The 18,195-nt window shown below is 36.8% G+C and overlaps 1 protein-coding gene across 1 annotated transcript in view; it reads right to left on the bottom strand.

The window, feature by feature from the left end:
- Positions 1 to 11,990: 11,990 nt before the first annotated feature.
- Positions 11,991 to 18,195, bottom strand: part of SNX7 (sorting nexin 7) — a 118,988-nt gene continuing 112,783 nt past the window's right edge. Inside the window, exon 9 of the mRNA XM_063428341.1 lies at positions 11,991 to 12,452. Within this exon, the coding sequence (XP_063284411.1) occupies positions 12,372 to 12,452 (81 nt within the window). The 3' untranslated portion in view covers positions 11,991 to 12,371. The remainder of the gene's footprint in view (positions 12,453 to 18,195) is intronic.

The following is an 18,195-nucleotide window of genomic DNA, read 5'->3' as shown; positions in this document are numbered from 1 at the left end:
TCAAATATTGTATAGCTAGTGCTGCTAAAACAGCTCTAATGCATCAAGACATGGGCCCCAAAAGACCTTTAAATGTGTCCTGTGGTATTTCGCACAAGACATTAGCAGCTTAAAATCATGCAAGTTACGAGGTGGGGCCTCCATTGATCAAATTTGTTGTTTTAGCACGTCCCACGGATGCTCAATTGTATTGAGATCTGGGTAATTTGGAAGCCAAGGTAACACCTTGAACTCTTTGTCATGTTCCTCAAAACATTCTTGAATATTTTTTGCAGTGTGGCAAGGTGCATTATCCTGTTGAAAGAAGCCACTGAAATCAGGGAACACCATTGCCATGAATGGGTGTACGTGATCTTCGACAACCTCTAGGTAGGTGGTATGTGTCAAAGTGACATGCAGATGAATGCCACAGCCCAGGGTTTCCAAGCAGAATATTGCCTGCCCTTTTGCCATAGAGCATCCTGCTGCTATCTCTTCCCTAATTAATGATACACACGCACTCGGCCATACATCTGATGTAAGCGAAAATGTGATTCATCAGATCAGGCAACCTTCTTCCATTTTACACTAACACCTGAGCTTGCTCTCTCTCTCTTTGGGCCTTGAACTCGTAAATGAACGCTCTAGGCACCATAACCATGTCATCTAATTGGAGTGGCATGGTTCCTGGAGTCCCTATTTTGTGTTAAACCATTTTTGAATAGCCTAACAAAAAATTATAATTTCTTGGAGGATATTCACAGCCCTGCCTCTCAGTAAAGCACAAGAGCCCAGGTACTCTCTCAGTGTGAAACCGACTGAAAACAGTTTAACAATGGATTTTTATATAGGAAGTTGTCCATACCTCTTGATCCTTCAGAGTTGACAACACCCACAAAATATACTCTGTTCCTGCATTGAGAGTGACAGCACAATTTCTTCAGGTCTTGATGTTACTACATGTGAATATTCGTTAACAGCCAAAGGAGTATATCAGAGCATATCACAGAATAGAATGTAATAATTCAAATTATCAATGGAGATTATGGAATAGAAGCTGGAAGTATAACAAAGGGCAGTTTCTGTGGAGGTGATAAAGTCCTAGGAGTGGAAGGGTAATTATATGGAATCTGACTTCTGATTCACTCTTCATACCGGTCTGCCTTCAATATCCACTTAGATCAAAAAGTTGTGCTTAGCTCCACTATCCTACTGGTACAGCTTCCCAGAGGGCTTGCTTTCTCAGTCCTTTCTTAATAGAACAGAATTCTAAGGCCCACATACTACAAATCTATACTTTTAATGAATGTGCATTAATGATGTGTTGCTGGGAGTTTTTCACTTTCAGCAGTTGAATTCTGGCTCCAATGCTCTTTGTCAAGAGTCAAATATATTTAGCCATTTAGACAATTCATGCTGCAAAATGTTTCAGGGCCCATATAATGCGATCCAGTGACACAATTAGCTTTAGGAAGTGTCGAAAACAGAGCAGGTTTTACAGAAATCTCGAGTTACACTTTTTTTTTTTTTTTAAAGAAAGAAAAAAATACAGCTGGGTAACTTTCTGTCAACAAGTCACTAAAGAACAGTGGAATCACTTGTTACATTCACTTAGGGAGTTAGTAATGGGAACTGATATGCAGGATCGAATTATATTGCTTCCAATTGCACACACATCCATAGCAACATTGAAAGCCTTTTTGTCTAAATAAGATTCTGATTGAACCATGGATTATTTACTGCTGTGGCATAGAATCAGGAGAAGGAGGACAGTAAGAAATGAAATGTAAGAAGAGGAGAAAATAAAATAAAAACAATTAGTTCTTGAAAACAGACAGGTTTGCAATACAGGGGAATGTGAAAGAATATAAATGATCCTCCCCCCACATAATTCATTCTTAATCATATGGAATAAGTTACTTAGTAGGGTCTGACATCCAATTAATTATCAATATAATGTTTAAGGGACATTCTAGCTCAATATAGTTGTTCTGGTGAGTATAATCAGTCTCTGCAGGCTTTTGCTATGCACACTGTTATTTCAGGGAAAAGGCAGTGTTTAGATTACAGCCTATGGACACCTCAAGTGGCCACTCCTCAGATGAATACCATAAATGCTTTCTGGGGCAGTGCTACACACTGTGCAGCACTGACAATTAGGTGTCTCCACCCACTGCATGGAGACGCAAATATTTCCTCATAGAGATGCATTGATTTTATCCATCTCAATCAGGAGATACTGATTGGCAAGGGCAGCATTTTGGCTCATCCCCTGGCCCGCCTGCATGGGTGAGATATTCAGAATTGACAATCTCCGCCAATCAAATGCTTTCCTATGGGATGATGATGTCAGCCAAGGAGGTAGATCAGGGTCAGAGCCAGCACCAGCAGACTTGAATAAAGGTAAGATTTTTCTATATTTATTGGGGCAAGGGGAGGCCAGATTATGTTTTTAACACTATAGGGTCAGGAATACCTGTTTGTGTTTCTTTATGATACACAACACTGAACAATATAACATGAATTACAATACAGTACTGTTACATCTAAAACGTTAAACATGGCAATAGTTTACATGTTATAATGAAATACAACAATAATTAAGAGTGGTTAAATTGTTTCAGTGGTGCTATTACTTTGCAAGCTCACACAGTAAACAGTAAGAAAACCCACTTCTCCATTATGCACCATAACTCAGGTCATGAAATTAAGCAAAAATATAGAGAGAAAGAGATAAGATGGCTGTTAAAAGGCAAATATGCAATAGTTTTCCCTTCATTAAGTACTCATATGTGTCACTGCAGAGAGAATCTAGGTCTGCTGGTGGTCTAGATTTGAAAACCTGACGAGATAATCTACACCAGGTGTAGGCAACTTTTGCACTCCAGGTGTTGAGGACTACATCTCCCGTATTGATCTTACAGCCGTAAAGCTGGCAGAGTATCAGATAAGATATAGTTCACATCTGGAATGCCCACCCCTGCTCTAAACAAGGGGTACCACAACTTCAGACAATTTTTTCAACCTCCATTGAGCATATTCAAATGTACATTTATAATATAGAATGCACACTATAACAACTTAAATCATTAAGTATGATATGACTTTATTAAGTAGAAAAAATCTCAATATCAAACAAAAACCAAAATAGACAAAGTAACATAAATAGAGGCAAACAATAATACAATTGTACTATACCAAAAAATCTTACAAGCCCCAAGGCAGAAACACAAGTCACCAAGTCACCCCAATGTTAACTGGTTGCCTTTATCAAGAGTACCTGTATCCTTGTTCCCATGTGTCTGTTTATAAAGCCCTCGTACAGCTGATGACCAACCAGTTGGTGCCGAAACATTGGGGGAGATGGTGACCTGTGTTTCTGCCTCGTAAGATTTAAGTTGTTATAATGTGCATTCTATATTATATAGATATTTGGATATTTAAACATTTAAGGGAGTGTTTATATAGTTTGCACCTGGCTATTTAAATATAACTGTGTCTCTCCATGGGATTTTGGTTTTTGTATTAAAACATCTTTTTTTTTTTATTTTATTCACTATTTGAAAATATTTTGCTTAGTGCATTACCTATATAAATTGTGAGTACATTTTGAATAGACAAGCAATCACTTTTAAATAGATGTTCATTTTTGTTTCTCCACTTCCCCTAGATTAAGATTGGTAGAGGTATATGCACATCTAGTGATTCAGCCAGTCACACCAGTCTTGCTCTTTTTAATACAGTTTTGTAAGTTGAGAGGGAAAATTATTGCAAAGAAACAGAATGAGAGAGAAGAAAAAAAAAACACACACACAAAAAAAAGAACATCTAACTTTTTATCTTAAAATATCAAGTGTATCAATTATATCTATGATATCGCACTCTATGTTTGATGGAATATTATATAACAACCACATATCATTTAATCTGACCAATTGTCAAATGTCATCTTTTATTAAATTACAGGAATTAATTTCCTGCAAAGTGGAAATAGAACAAAATTTTCTGAATTTACCAATACAAATTAAAGAACAGTAGAAAAAATAAAAAAAAAATCACTGTAGAAATTACATCTGGAATAAAAAGTTCAGTTAATTCCCCACGGAGCTACTTGCAAAAACTTATAGTCTGGTTAGAGATACTTTGAGCGATGACATTTAAATGCCACATCTGATAATATGTCAGCACACGATTTGACAGTCAGAGCTCATTTGAGTGCTTTAATGGATACCTGTGATTTGCTATCCTGTATTTCTTGCAAGATGGCTGTTATAGGCCAATACAGAATGCAATCTGCAGAACTGAATAATACAATTACAAAGTGTTACTCAGATAGAATTAAAGAGGCATATTGGTTTGGAAAAACTCAAGTAAAGTTTCCTGTGCACAATCCCATTCCACAACGCATATTTAATAAAACATTTTTGCTTCTGTAATGGCAATCAAAATTTATTCACAATGTATGGAGGCATTAGGTATTCTTACGAAACCTTACAAACTAACTAATCATAAATAATGATCACATGAGCTATGTGGCTGCACTGTTATAGGTCTAGAACACAAAAGCAATCAAAAACAAACGACTGCTGCCCAAAACTAGTGGGGGGTTGAGTGCAGAGTCAATATGTGTATTTTCTACATATTAGTTTGTGTGGGTGATGCAACAGCTCAAACAAGCTCACCTTCCTAAAAGGGGAATTGAAGTGGTTTTGGTGCACAGGTCTAAGAAATGTCAATGTTAAGATTGAAGGTTTCAATCCTTCTCTATAAGAAACATTGGATTGAGATGATCAATAACGATTTTTTCACAGTATGAGATGATGTTGAGAGGCGACTATCACTGCGTTGGTAAAAGGTAAGTTTAAAGGCTTTTCTTTTTATTTTAAACGGGTCCCATCATCCACAGCATAGGGATAAACAAAGGTTAAAAATAAGTATAGTGGTTCCTTTAAACTAGGCATGCTACGGAAAACTTAAAGATAATTAACCTTTCCCATTTTGTTACACTGAAGATCGGTTCATTATTCCAATATTTAATTATTAGTACTTAAAATAACTCCCTAAGAATCATAACTTTGCAAGGAATGCCACTCTTTTATAATTTTCCCTGTATTATTTAACAATATAGTAGGAATTTATTAAGGACATTTCAAACAGTCGTTGACATAGCATTTAAAACCCGACAGGTAGGTTCTTTAAAAAAGTCCTTTGGAGAACTGCCAAAATGGATAAATCATAAACGAACTAGTGTTTACGGAAATATTTGTCTTATTCTGCACAGTATGTCACACTCGTTTAACAGCAGAAGCCGCTAATGATGCCACAAATTCTACAATGAAGCAAATAAATAAAGATAGATATCTGTTTTTTCTATTATAAAATTCCCCAAGGAATGTCAATATGAGTTACAAAATGTACGCAAGAGTTGGTTTTAGCATCTGCTGCATCTTTCGTGCAGAGGGAACTTGCTGGCATTTATGTTCTGGACTACCCTTATGGGTGGGATCAGTTTGATGTGCAATGGTACCGGCATACTATGTAATAGCACACGTGAGCAAAAACTATTTTGAGACCTGGGCAGAGAGTTACAGAAGGGCGAGCTACGGAGTTTTGCTTAGTATTTGTCAATTGTTAGAGTTCTCATATCTTCTGTTCTTGTTGCGAACTCAAGCATGGTGACCCGACAGAATGTAGAAATTGTAATTTATAAAAGTGTTACTTGAAAATATAGCTTTCTGCTTCTGCACTGGTTGATTCTGATGAATTTGATACATGGTTGACATTTTCTACATCACGTTTTATCACATTGCCTTAAAGCAAAGGCTTCCTTACGAAATGCAGCATCACATTCATTTATGTGAATATGCAGTGTAGTTCTGTCTGCAATTGATAAGCAGCTTGCCTTCATGGAAGTGCCATGACAATTGGATTTATTATGCCTAAAAAGCAATTGTCAGGAGACTAAACTGCAGATTTTTTTTACTTAACACGCAATGCAAACTAGTGATTTTCACCTTAAGAAACTGGAATAGTACAGCAAATGAGGTTTAAGAAGAATCTTTGTATTTCAGCACAAAAAAAACCCCCAGGAAGATCACAAGCAAGAATGTATCGGTATAGTTTAGACTGCCATTCTGCATGCCTTGGGATTCTTAGAACAAACCTCTAAGTATCTTCCACGGTTATTTCTCAACTGTCTGTGAAATGTTTGACAAAAACAAAGCTCTCTACTCGAGCCTGTTTCTCATCCCCTCTGCCTCCACTTCGATAATGCGGAATATAAACATTTTACATTACCTATATAAATTCCGTCTGACCTGAATGGCTTTGATAGGCTAAAATAACGGAGATAACCCTATCCCTTTACTCTCAGTCATAGCGGATGTGGTGCTTATATTGCCCATTTAAGTCTAGAACATATGCACTAAGTGTATGACTGAGCATTGTGGGATTAATTCCCAAACATCTGAACTGCCATCACATATCTAGGTGTATGATAACTTGCTAATAGCCTACTAGAGCTTTCAAACATTGCTAGCATCTGTTAACACTAACCAGCTTTCACATGCAATATACTGAAGCAGTAATACATTTATGGTACACTTCTTCCATAGGGTCATAATCCTTGTATATATTAGGAATATACATCAATAATGATTCCTGGTAATTAATTAGGAAAAACAAATGGCTGATCAAGGACTACACTGGTGGGGTGGCGGGAACAAAAGGATAGACATTGGGATCAGAAAAATCATATCTTTTTAAGAGAATGGTTGATAGAAGCTATTCATAATAATAATATTAATAATATATATATATATATATATTTTAGTAGTGCTTCATCTCCCTCTTTCCATATTCTCTATTAATCAAAGCTCCAACTACATGGAGGAAGCTCTTCTTCCCATCAAAAAATATTTTGCAAGCTGATAGAAATACAATATTTTACAATGCGTTTATAAATGCTACTAGTGAGTTCAAAACTTTAATATATGGCTGTTTCAGGCATATGCTTACTAATTATAATGCTACACTGCTACTGAAAATGTTGGGAGGGCCAAGATTGACTTAAAGATCTTGGATATACAACTCTGAATTTTATGTGCTCAAACACAATTGGAAGGCGGAGGTAAAAAAAAAAAAACCCTGATTAAAATGTGTAAGTAGAAGTAGAAGTTACCTGCTCTACCAGAGTTTAGAAGTCATTAATCAACATGGATAACATCAGGTTACCTCCTTAAGCCCCTTAAATAGCTTATATTTTATTTGTCTACAGTTCAGAAGAACACCATATTTTATTAATTCACCATCTATTTCAAGAGATCCTTGGAAATATGATTTTCAACTTTGTACATTCTTTTAGAGCTTGCGCTTATTTATTATTGAATGCTACCTACTAGCCTGTGTCATGAACAATTCCCAATGAAAACAGATATTGTTATGGATCTGTAAAGTAGCGAAGCAAAGGCGTCAGTGGGAACCTTTTAGAATGAATAATGAAAACAAAAATATATTTACAAAGTTGTCTTTTCCATTTACGATTTGTGAAAGTTTGTCACTTTACCTGCTGTGTTATAGATATAAAAACATAAAAGCAGATAGATTTATTACAAGTCATTGTTTTTTATTATGTAGGTGAAAATGTATTGCATTCAGTTCTATAAACAGTGGGCTGACAAATCTATGCTTTTTGGCGTATTTTGACTGTTTGTAATTTGTAGACTTTAAACTTTTACCCTATGCTACAACTGGCAGATTAGTTCATCACAGTTTAGTGAAGTTATCACATTTCATTCATTATAGCTCTTTAACCCCTTAGTGACAAGACCACTTTTCAATTGTCTTAGCGCTTGGGACCACGGCTCTTTTTACATTTCTGCTGTGTTTGTGTTTTGCTGTAATTTTCCTCTTACTCATTTACTGTACCCACACATATTATATACTGTTTTTCTCGCCATTAAGTGGTCTTTCTAAAGATACCATTATTTCCATTATATCATAATTTACTATAAAATAATATTACAAAATATGATGTAAAAAATGTAAAAAAAAACAAACTACTTTTTCTAACATTCATCCCCAACATCTTACGCCAAAAATCTGTTTCTAAATTTTGTAAGTTTAGAAATGTTTTCTAAGTTTAGAAATGCCCAATCTTAACATGTTCTTAGTTTTTTTTTTTTTGCAAGTTATAGGGCAATAAGTACAAATAGCACTTTGCTATTTCCAAGCCATTAAAATAAAATAAAAAATTAACTCAAGTTACATTGTAACACTGATATCTGTCAGGAATCCCTGAATAACCCTTCACAAGTATATATATTTTTTAAAAGAAGACAACCTAAGGTATTAAACGTGGGGTATTCTGACTCTTTTCATGCAACAATTTTACCACCAATCTATTCCAAATTTTTTTTTTTTTTACACACATAGCAATTTAAGAATACATGTACTGATAACTTTAAGGGTTACTGCCAAAGAACACCCCATTATGTATTTAGCAACATCTCCTGAGTACAGTGATATGACCCATGTATAGGTGTGTAGAGTTCTCTGGGGGCTAAAATACATTATTTGGAGGGTGCGCTTTCCTGTTTTCCAACTTGGAATTTTCACAGCTGGTCATCATGCACCCATTTCCTTTTTGTGAAATTTTTGAAGCTGGCCAATGTAATTTGCCCCCATCAAACCATACATTTTATTTTAAGTAGACAACTCACGGTATTTAAAATGGGGTATATACACTTTTTTTTTAATAGCCACTTAGTCAGAAAACCTGGCCAAAATTAGCTTATATATATATTTGCATTTTTTCAATAAACTGCCATTTCACCAATATTATCAGTATAATACATTTTACTGCTCTAAAACACACATATTTGTGTACAGTAATTTCTCATGAGTACAACAGTACCCCTTCAAGTATTGGTTTTATGGTGATTTGGAAAGTTACAGGGTCAAACATAAGATTTGCCAATTTCTATTTTTGTAAATTGCTATTTGCCAGACTGGCTCTGTTGCCTTTGAGACGGTATGGCAGCCCAAAAATGAAAATTAACCCCTCCATGAAAAAAAACACCAGAAGCCAGAGGAGGCAGGTCAGCCAGATATCAGGCAGTCCTTCCAGAGACCCGCGCCAACGTCCCAACCTAAAATGGCGCCCGAACCTCATTTCAGCCCGGAGGTCTCAGATGACTCCGAAGCAGAGAGGGAATCCCCTGCCTCACTGGACCCGGGCGGCACATCCTCAGCCACAGAGTCGGAAGAGGACTCCTCTCCCTCCACAAAGGGAGATATCAAACGGCTACTCACGGCCATGAGGAAGATCTGGAAGGCTGACATACAGCAGACTCAGACCGAGGTCTGCAGCATCCGCAAGAGAATACAGGAGGTGGAGGAGAGAGAGACCTTGCGAGACCTGCAAAACAGCCAGACTAAAGAACAAATGCTGGAACTCACCAAGCAGGTCCAATCACTGCAGAAAACAGTGATCAGCCTAGACTCCAGACACCGCCGGCGAAATGTCCGCCTAAGAGGAGTGCCAGAAGGGGTAAGCGATGGAGCCCTGCTCCCAACTGTGAGGAAAATAAGAGCCTCTATGGGAATCACGGATAGCCCAGATACCCCATCCATATCAGCAACCTTCAGAGTCAGGAAGGCAGCGACGGCCCCGGAAACGGCACCCAGGGATGTCATCGCCGTGACCAGAGACATCACCGCACGCAGTGCAATAATGAAGAGCTCCAGGGAATTGGGCATGGTAAAGCTGGAGGGACACCCAGTCTCAATCTACAGCGACCTCCCATTCCAGGTCCTCGCGGAAAAGAGGAAACTAGGCCCAGTGGCCAAACGGCTGCGAGACAACAACATCAAGTACCGCTGGGACATGGGAGGCTCATTGGTGGTACCTTGTGGGAGAGACACTCTGACCCTATCCTCCACAGACGACCCGCAGAAACTGCTGAGAGCCCTGAAGTTGTCAGAGGATCAACAGGATCACATAAACACCAAAGTGCCACCGAAGACAGCGCACCAGACCACAGGGGAGCACACAGCGCACCAGACTACAGGAGAGCACACGCAACCCAGCAGGGGACTGTATATTAAACAGATCCGCAGGATATCCGACAGGCCATAAATATACTAGAGACTACAACCCTTTAATCTTGCCACCAGAGACCCTATACATATCCCACCCGTGCGTTCCAAAACCCTATACCCCACAGGCACTGTATCTTATTTATACGGTATACCCACCCCATAATGAATCATAAAATGTCTATTGTACTATCGTTCATCTAGGTTAACTGTGCCATTGTACCAAGGTTTGACATATCTGACATATTGTTCACCTATTTGACATATTCTATACATGATGAAAACAGATGTTTAATGCAAACAAATTTCAATAAAATTCAAATTGAAAAAAAAATAAAAAAAAATATTTATTTGTTAATTTTGGGCTGAAAAAATATAGGTCGTCTTATATACGGAAAAAATATGGTAATAAGATGTTTAATTTTGTTGATTTACAAACAGTTTTAAAACACTCAGAAAAAAATTCTCACAGACATAGAAATTTATTGTATACCTCATTAGAATGCCTTTATAAATATTTATTATACTATCAGTATACCGTATATACTCGAGTATAAGCCGACCCGAATATAAGCCGAGGCCCCTAATTTTACCCCAAAAAACTGAGAAAACTTATTGACTCGAGTATAAGGCTAGGGTGGGAAATGCAGCAGCTGCTGGTAAATTTCTAAATAAAATTAGATCCTAAAAAAATTATATTAATTGAATATTTATTTACAGTGTGTATATGAGAATGCTGTGTGTATGAGTGCAGTGTGTGTGTGTATGCAGTGTGTGTATGTGTGTGTGTAATGCAGAGTGTGATGCAGAGCCTTGGTGGGGGGTGGGCATTTTTTTTTTTTTTTTTTTTGTTTCATTACATTTTTATTATTATTATTTTTTTATTTCATTATTATTTTTTATTTTATTATTTTTATTTTATTTTTTTATTTTTATTTTTTTATTATTATTAATATATATACACATTTTTTTGTCCCCCCTCCCTGCCTGCTAGCTGGCCAGGGAGGGGGGCTCTCCTTCCCTGGTGGTCCAGTGGATGGGCACTGTGTAGGAGGGGGCTGTGGGGGCTGCAGAGAGATGTTACCTTTCCTTCAGCTCCTGCCAGCTCTCTCCTCCTCCGCCGGTCCGTTCAGCACCTCGGTCAGCTCCCAGTGTAAATGGCTCTCGCGAGATTTACACTGTGAGCTGACAGAAGAGCTGAACGGACCGGCGGAGGAGGAGAGAGCTGACAGGAGCTGCAGGAAAGGTAAGTAACATCTCTCTGCAGCCCCCACAGCCCCCATTGTCTGTATTATGGCAATGCAAATTGCCATAATACAGACTCTGACTCGAGTATAAGCCGAGTTGGGTTTTTTCAGCACAAAAAATGTGCTGAAAAACTTGGCTTATACTCGAGTATATACGGTAAGTTTTCTATTTGTCACTATGACATTAACTCTTAACTTAACTCCTATTTCATCTCAGCCACTGTATTCTAGTTATGTATATACATTTGTTTGTGACCATTACCGGTTATATTATTTTACATAGATCATTACCATTTTCGTTTAATAATGAACATAATATAAAAAAAAAAAAAAAAAAAAAAGCACATTTATGTATCTTGTACATCAGTTCATGTGATGTAAGAAGGGGAAAAAAGCCATATTAGAAAATGTTTGGATACCTTTTCTGCAGCGAGAAAAATGTATTTCAGTACTTTAGCAGTTTTTGGACATTCTGCAGTAACAGGACTGTGTTATCGTTATCATAAGTGAGTTATGGATTAATATATAACATTGGGCAAGGTGAGCATTGCTTTACAGATAAACAGTGTTTACCAAGACATATCATTTGGAAGAGGCCAGTGATGTGACTGCCACAAACACAGACTTGACTTTAAAAAAAAACAAGAGACACATAATTATGGTCATTGTATTGCACTGTATTAAACACCATCATTAAAAACAGTATATGTTGAATAATATTTAAAAACAAATCACAAGATACAAAAGTTACAAGGAAAAAAACCAAAACAAAAGAAAACCATGATTTACAAAGACACGTCATGCATACAAAAATTTGCAGAAAAATCTTCATACTTTATATCTTAACCATGGTCCATATAGAGGTTCATGGATATGGAAGACAAAAGAAAAAAAATGGGATTTGTTTTGGCAGTGTTTGTTCGGTTGCAAATACATTTATGTTCCAACATGATATGCATAAATTTCCAGTCCTTGTTTAAAGGGGCACTTCTTTGGTCAGTTAAACATTTAATGAACATGGAAAACATAAGAGTTGCTTGAAGCAATTCAGGATTGATCATCCCTCTTCGTGTCCAATTGCAGGTCACTTGTCTGAGATGAAAGGAAGGTTTCCCAAGTGGCAAGGCACTGCAAGGGAAAAGAGAAAACAAAAGTGACTCAACTTAATAATATAGAATTATACATTTCGATAAAATGCACACACTAGGAAACAAATATCCCTCTTCTTTATACAGGGGAGGAAAGGGGGGGGGGGCAACTCAACATAACCAAACTGCAATAAGTTGCAGATATTCAGGTTTGAATACAGGTGAACTGTTGGTACATGAGTTGTGCAATTTGTTTTGGAACAAAATCAAATTTTGTCTGAATCTTGGCTGATGCATTTATTCAGAAATTGCCGTAACACAAAAATGGAACAAATCAATTTGTTTTGGTTCTATGTGTTTTGATAAAGGAGAGCAAAGTCTTCAAAATAAATTTTGAGATATATATATATAGATATACAACTCCCTAAATTGGTACTTTGCAACTTTGTGATGGTCACCTTCATTCAATCACAATAGTGAACAATGGGCGTCCGAATTTCAGAAACGAAATTAACAAATTGTCTCCCCCACCCTCCCTCGTGCACATCTCAGGTTGGTACTATGATTTGTTTTACTATTTGATCTATTATACATAAATAAATGCATTTATGAATAATGCTGGAATATAACTTAAATACTATATTGTGTAATTGTAGTCAGTTCATGCATAATCCAGATGTGCTTAAAAGACAGGTTAAAAGATGTGCTTAAAAGACTGTGGGTACTGTCACTGCTTCATTTAATGGAAGTGATTACAATGTCTGGAGTCTTTTGGAGCAATCCTTCCATTCAGTGTCAAACCATTTTTAACTTTTAATGCTAAACAATAGTCCAGAGCAGCTCATTCCCTCTGTACTACTTGAGCTAAAGAGGAAGCGCTATTCTGAGCAGCAATGCGTGGCTGCCCACTTTCAACCTATCACTTTGTCCATTGCTGGTATGATTAGGTATGACATGAAGGAAGTGTGCAATCTCTGCCTTAGCAATACTTCCAGGTTCTGGGATGCTTATTTAGTGTTAACTGCTGGAAAAAGGTTTAATATTGAATGAGGGACAGTGCCAGATTACTCCAGGTGCTATAAAAACAATTCAATGAGAATACATGCCTTGTGTAGTTAAGGTAAAACTATGTGTTAAAACTACCCCTATTCTACTTTATGGATTTCACACCGCTAAGCATAAATAGCATGTTTGTACTCAATACAAACATACCGACATATCTGACATTTATTTATTACTGGTATTTATAAAGCGCCAACAGATTCCGCAGCGCTGTAAAATTAGTGGAGAATGTACAATATACACAGACAAATACAAGAGGTAGAGAGAACCCTGCCAGTAAGCTGATAACGAGCCATTGGAGCTCTTTTATACAAAGTGCTCAGCTAGATAGCCCATGAGCTTACAATCTAAAGCATACAATGGGGATTTGAGACAAGAGGAAGCATGGGAAATTTGGTGGTGATGGCTAAAAGAGTTAGAGAAGCAGCTATTGGTAAAATATAAAGAGAATGGAGAGGTAATTGAGGGAAAATCTCAAACAGCTGGAGGAGCACGCTATATATTTAGGGGGAATCCGGGTGGGCAGGTGGGAAGCGGTAAGGGCTGTTGGATTTGCTGCAGGATGTTAAATGCAGAACTCCACTGAGTATGAGTGTGAGATGAGGCCATAATCGTAAATGGAGTAAAAAAAATTCTCAAATACCAATTTATGTCCATTTAGAGAATAATACTGAAGATTTATCACCTTGATAAACATATTCGCTCTAATTTTAAGCAACACAATCTTACAGGTACTTTGCTAAATATCTCAAAGCAGAATTGTCACTTTCTAGGATTAGGTTTCCTTATCCCTCTATTTAACAAATATATATTTATGAGAAGTAAAAAATAAAATGCAGAAATCTTTTCATCTTGCACCAGGGAGCCTCCACGATCTTCAATCATTGTTATAAAATATGTTCTTTGCGTCTTTGGGTCAGCAAAGAGAAAACACACAGTCAATAAGAGGGGAAATAAAACAATGTTTCTGTTTCTTTTCATTCGCGTTGTTTGCCCAGACTTGTCTGAACTGGATTATAGAGTATTTGCAAAATCCTTAATATAAATTTATAAGAAAAGAGAACATTTCATAAAAATAATATTTTATTCAATTGTGTAAACTCCAGAAACATTAGTTATCCTTTATTCAATTTACTGCTTGTGGCATTACTTGCCTCCAACAAGCCGCGTGGTCCGACTGCTCCAAGCGGCCGCTGGGCACATTTAGGGGGACTCTCCTCCATTGAGGGGGACTCTCCTCATTGTGCTCCTAATCTGTTTTGGATCGCAGTAATGATGTGGACCTATCAGAAATTCGGTAAGCCTATTTAAGGCTTATTGTAACCCACCCGATCCACCTTTTGTGGGTTTCCTCTTCCCTGCGTGTTGGGGTACGACGCCCGTGACATTGTTCATTTGGTGCATACGTACTATTGAGCATTTCACATGGAATAACTGGTTTAGAGCAGAACTTTACCCTGAATCATCTACTGCTTTATTTCTAGTAATACAAATGAAACAAGGTGGGCACACTCAACTTACCTGCAAAATAACCCCAAAATGGAGCTAAATAAGTAAATGCTGAGGGTCCCTTGATAAAGGCTTCTTGCCGAAACGTTGGGGGCTTTTCGATTGACTCTGTCCCTGCTTCTCACTTTATTTGGTATGGTTTTTGTATTATTTTTATATGTTGTATCTTTTTTGGGGGGTTTTGACTATACTAGCATTATAGTTTTTTGCTTATAGTTTTTTTTCACCTATATATTACGCATTGTACGCTCATATATGTCCAGAATTTTTTCTGGTAGATGTGTTATAGCATTATGACTTTGCATCTTGGGTTTAAAATTTAAAAAGACATTCTTATAGTATATACCCATTTAATAAAGATTTTTCTTGTACATAAATACGTATGGTTGTGCTCCTTACTCTATTCATATTATTTCTAGTAATAACCTGTACTTTTTTTACTTTCTGTTTCCAAGTTAGATTTACCATGTGATAAATTACGCGAGTTTCTATTTTTTCTTTTTGCCCATCGAGTAGTTATGACTTGCCTGTATGTTGGCTCTTTGGTTGCAACAGCTTTGGCTTAGATGCAAAATCAAAAGAAAAAAAAAAACTCAAGTTTTCTTTGTTAACATTATAAAAGCACAAAAGCATAGCATCTAACACTAAATGAGTATATAATTAAAATTAGACAGGTAGTCTTCATTTTACGACTTACACGTTTAATGACCACTCTGCCTTACAACCTGCTCTCCATTAGAGAGCTGGTCTATGTTTGGGAATTTTCCCCGAACATAGATTAGAGGGATTCCCTGCTCTGGTGCGTTTGTCTACGTTCAGGTAAATTTCCCCGAACATAACAAAATGAACCAGAGCAGGGAATCCATCTAATGTATGTGTGGGGAATGTTGCCCGAACATAGATTTGAGGGATTCCCTGCTCTGCTTGTCTACGTTCGGGGAAATTTTCCCGAACATAGACCTGCACTGATGCGTATGCTCAGTAGCGCATCCTCACTTACCTACCAATTAGTTTAATGATGGAGTCGTAAGAACAGAACAAAGTCGTAAGTGAGGAGTGCCTGTAGAAATCACCTGCTTTACAACTGTAGACTAACCATAGAATAAAATTGCACTTTATGAAATATCAGTTATACAAATACAAGAGACAACAGTGTTGTAATTCAACTATGCTGTCTCCATTAAAGTGGCGATGTATTTGAAACACTGAACAATGTATCTATAAAAATGCAATAATTTAAAGCACGCCTAATATTTTTAGTTTATTATAACGGTAAGATCTATGGCCATTTTAAGCATTGGTCTTCATCCTGAAACTTATCTAGAAGATCGCCCCTACTTGAAATTGCTATACCAATCTCTAGCTAATGAAAATGTTTAGCATGGAATATAGGTTATGCAGAGAGAAAGAGTGGGAAGAGAAAAAAAAAAAATAGAAAATTAAAGGGATACACTGTTGCATGTCGGTTGGCTTTTAATAGGCATTCTTTTTCAGATCTACAAAGTTTGCAAGCCATCCCAAAAAGCAATAAAATTGTTAAATTATTACACCAACCCTTTGTGCCAGTTACCATATTTTGGGTTAACATTGATAATAGTTAATTGCTTAAAACAAAAAAAGAGGACTTCAAACTTACCTGTAATCTATTGACGGGCAAAGCTCCGAGCTCCGTTCTCCCTCTGCTGTCTAATGTCAATAAGGGTCTTGCACAGCCCAACCACATTTTTCTCATACAGAGCCTGTGACTGGAAGGTTTTGGTGCCCCTGTGAGCATTTGAGTATTCTAAGCAAGGATAGGGAATGGGGGGAGGGAGACGTTAAAATAAAAAGTGTAACTCAAGTAGTGGATGAGGTGGGAGGGACTGCACAAAGGGAGGTAAAGGGAAAGCGAGCTTACCCTTTCAGGCACACTGTCTGCAAGGAACACGATTGTTACATCTGTTGCCAGCAGTGCAGTGCGTGCAGCCAATTGTCAGTTTATTTCACTGGCAGACATTTTGTATTAAGATAGAAATTAAAAATGTATACTGTTAGTCACCACTTCGCAGATGCAACTCCATTTGGTAACAAAGAATGCAAAGACAGACATTTTATTTCTCTGTAACTCTATTAATTCAAACCCTGAGCAAAGCAATGTGGCAAATGTAAAATTGGCCAGAGATAAGGCTCTTCTTACAAAAATATATGTCTGCAACAAGCGGGGTAGAAAGCCCAGCCCAGATTTTTTATTATATATATATATATTTTTCTAAGAAGTCCTCTCGAGTGCACTCCTTTCTATTTGTTTATATTAACGGCTGAGGCAGCACCGAGGCAAGCACAAGACCGGAAAATTGAGTGCGGGACATCTGATATTATATATATATATATATATATATATATATATATATATATATATAAAAGTTAGTCTATATGAATATATATGATCGATAGATATAGAATATATAGGATAGATATCTATATCTATCAATCATATATATTCATATAGACTAACTATAGTTATGATTAACCATATATAAATAGTACCTATGTTAATAATATTGGATATTCATGGATAGAGTCCCAATGAAGAGAATTCATTATTATTAAACTATTAACTGAATGTGTGTAAAAGAACATTTATATATCACATGCTGTCACATTACTAATACACATAGTTTCACACAATGAGACAGTGTAAATCAAAACAAAAATACACAGGATTACAAAAAATAGATAATATTAAAGTAATTAATTTTACTTTTTAAATTTAATGGCTTGCTACAAGAATCCTTTGTAAGAGAAGGTGAAACAAAGGCCAGATGCGTCAATATCACACTTTATGGCCCAAAAAGGAGACTGTCTGACTGCTAAAAAGGACCAAAAATCCTTTGAAGACTGACATGTGACAAATGCATCATTAAAGATAAAAAGACTGACATCAAATGCATCACGAAATTCAATAAACCCCTAATCCCATCTATTGACCGAAGTCTATATGACAATCAATAGAAGATGATACACCCACCTGGCTCTATTGGTCACTTTAAATTAGTGACGTAAAGAAAGTTAAGGGAAGCTCTTCCTTAAAAATTGAGGATAGCTGGAGACAAGAGGTTTTGGATCATTAACCAAAAGCTGGACACATCTAACTCACTGTATCTCTTCCAACTAAAATCTAACACTTGTCTTTTCCAACTGAAACTCTGGAATTCTAAATAATCAGAACTGTG

Source organism: Pelobates fuscus, chromosome 7 (genome assembly GCF_036172605.1).
Source record: "Pelobates fuscus isolate aPelFus1 chromosome 7, aPelFus1.pri, whole genome shotgun sequence".
NCBI lineage: Eukaryota > Metazoa > Chordata > Amphibia > Anura > Pelobatidae > Pelobates > Pelobates fuscus.
Note: the sequence above shows the minus strand (reverse complement) of the source record. Positions and strands in the feature narration are given on the sequence as shown.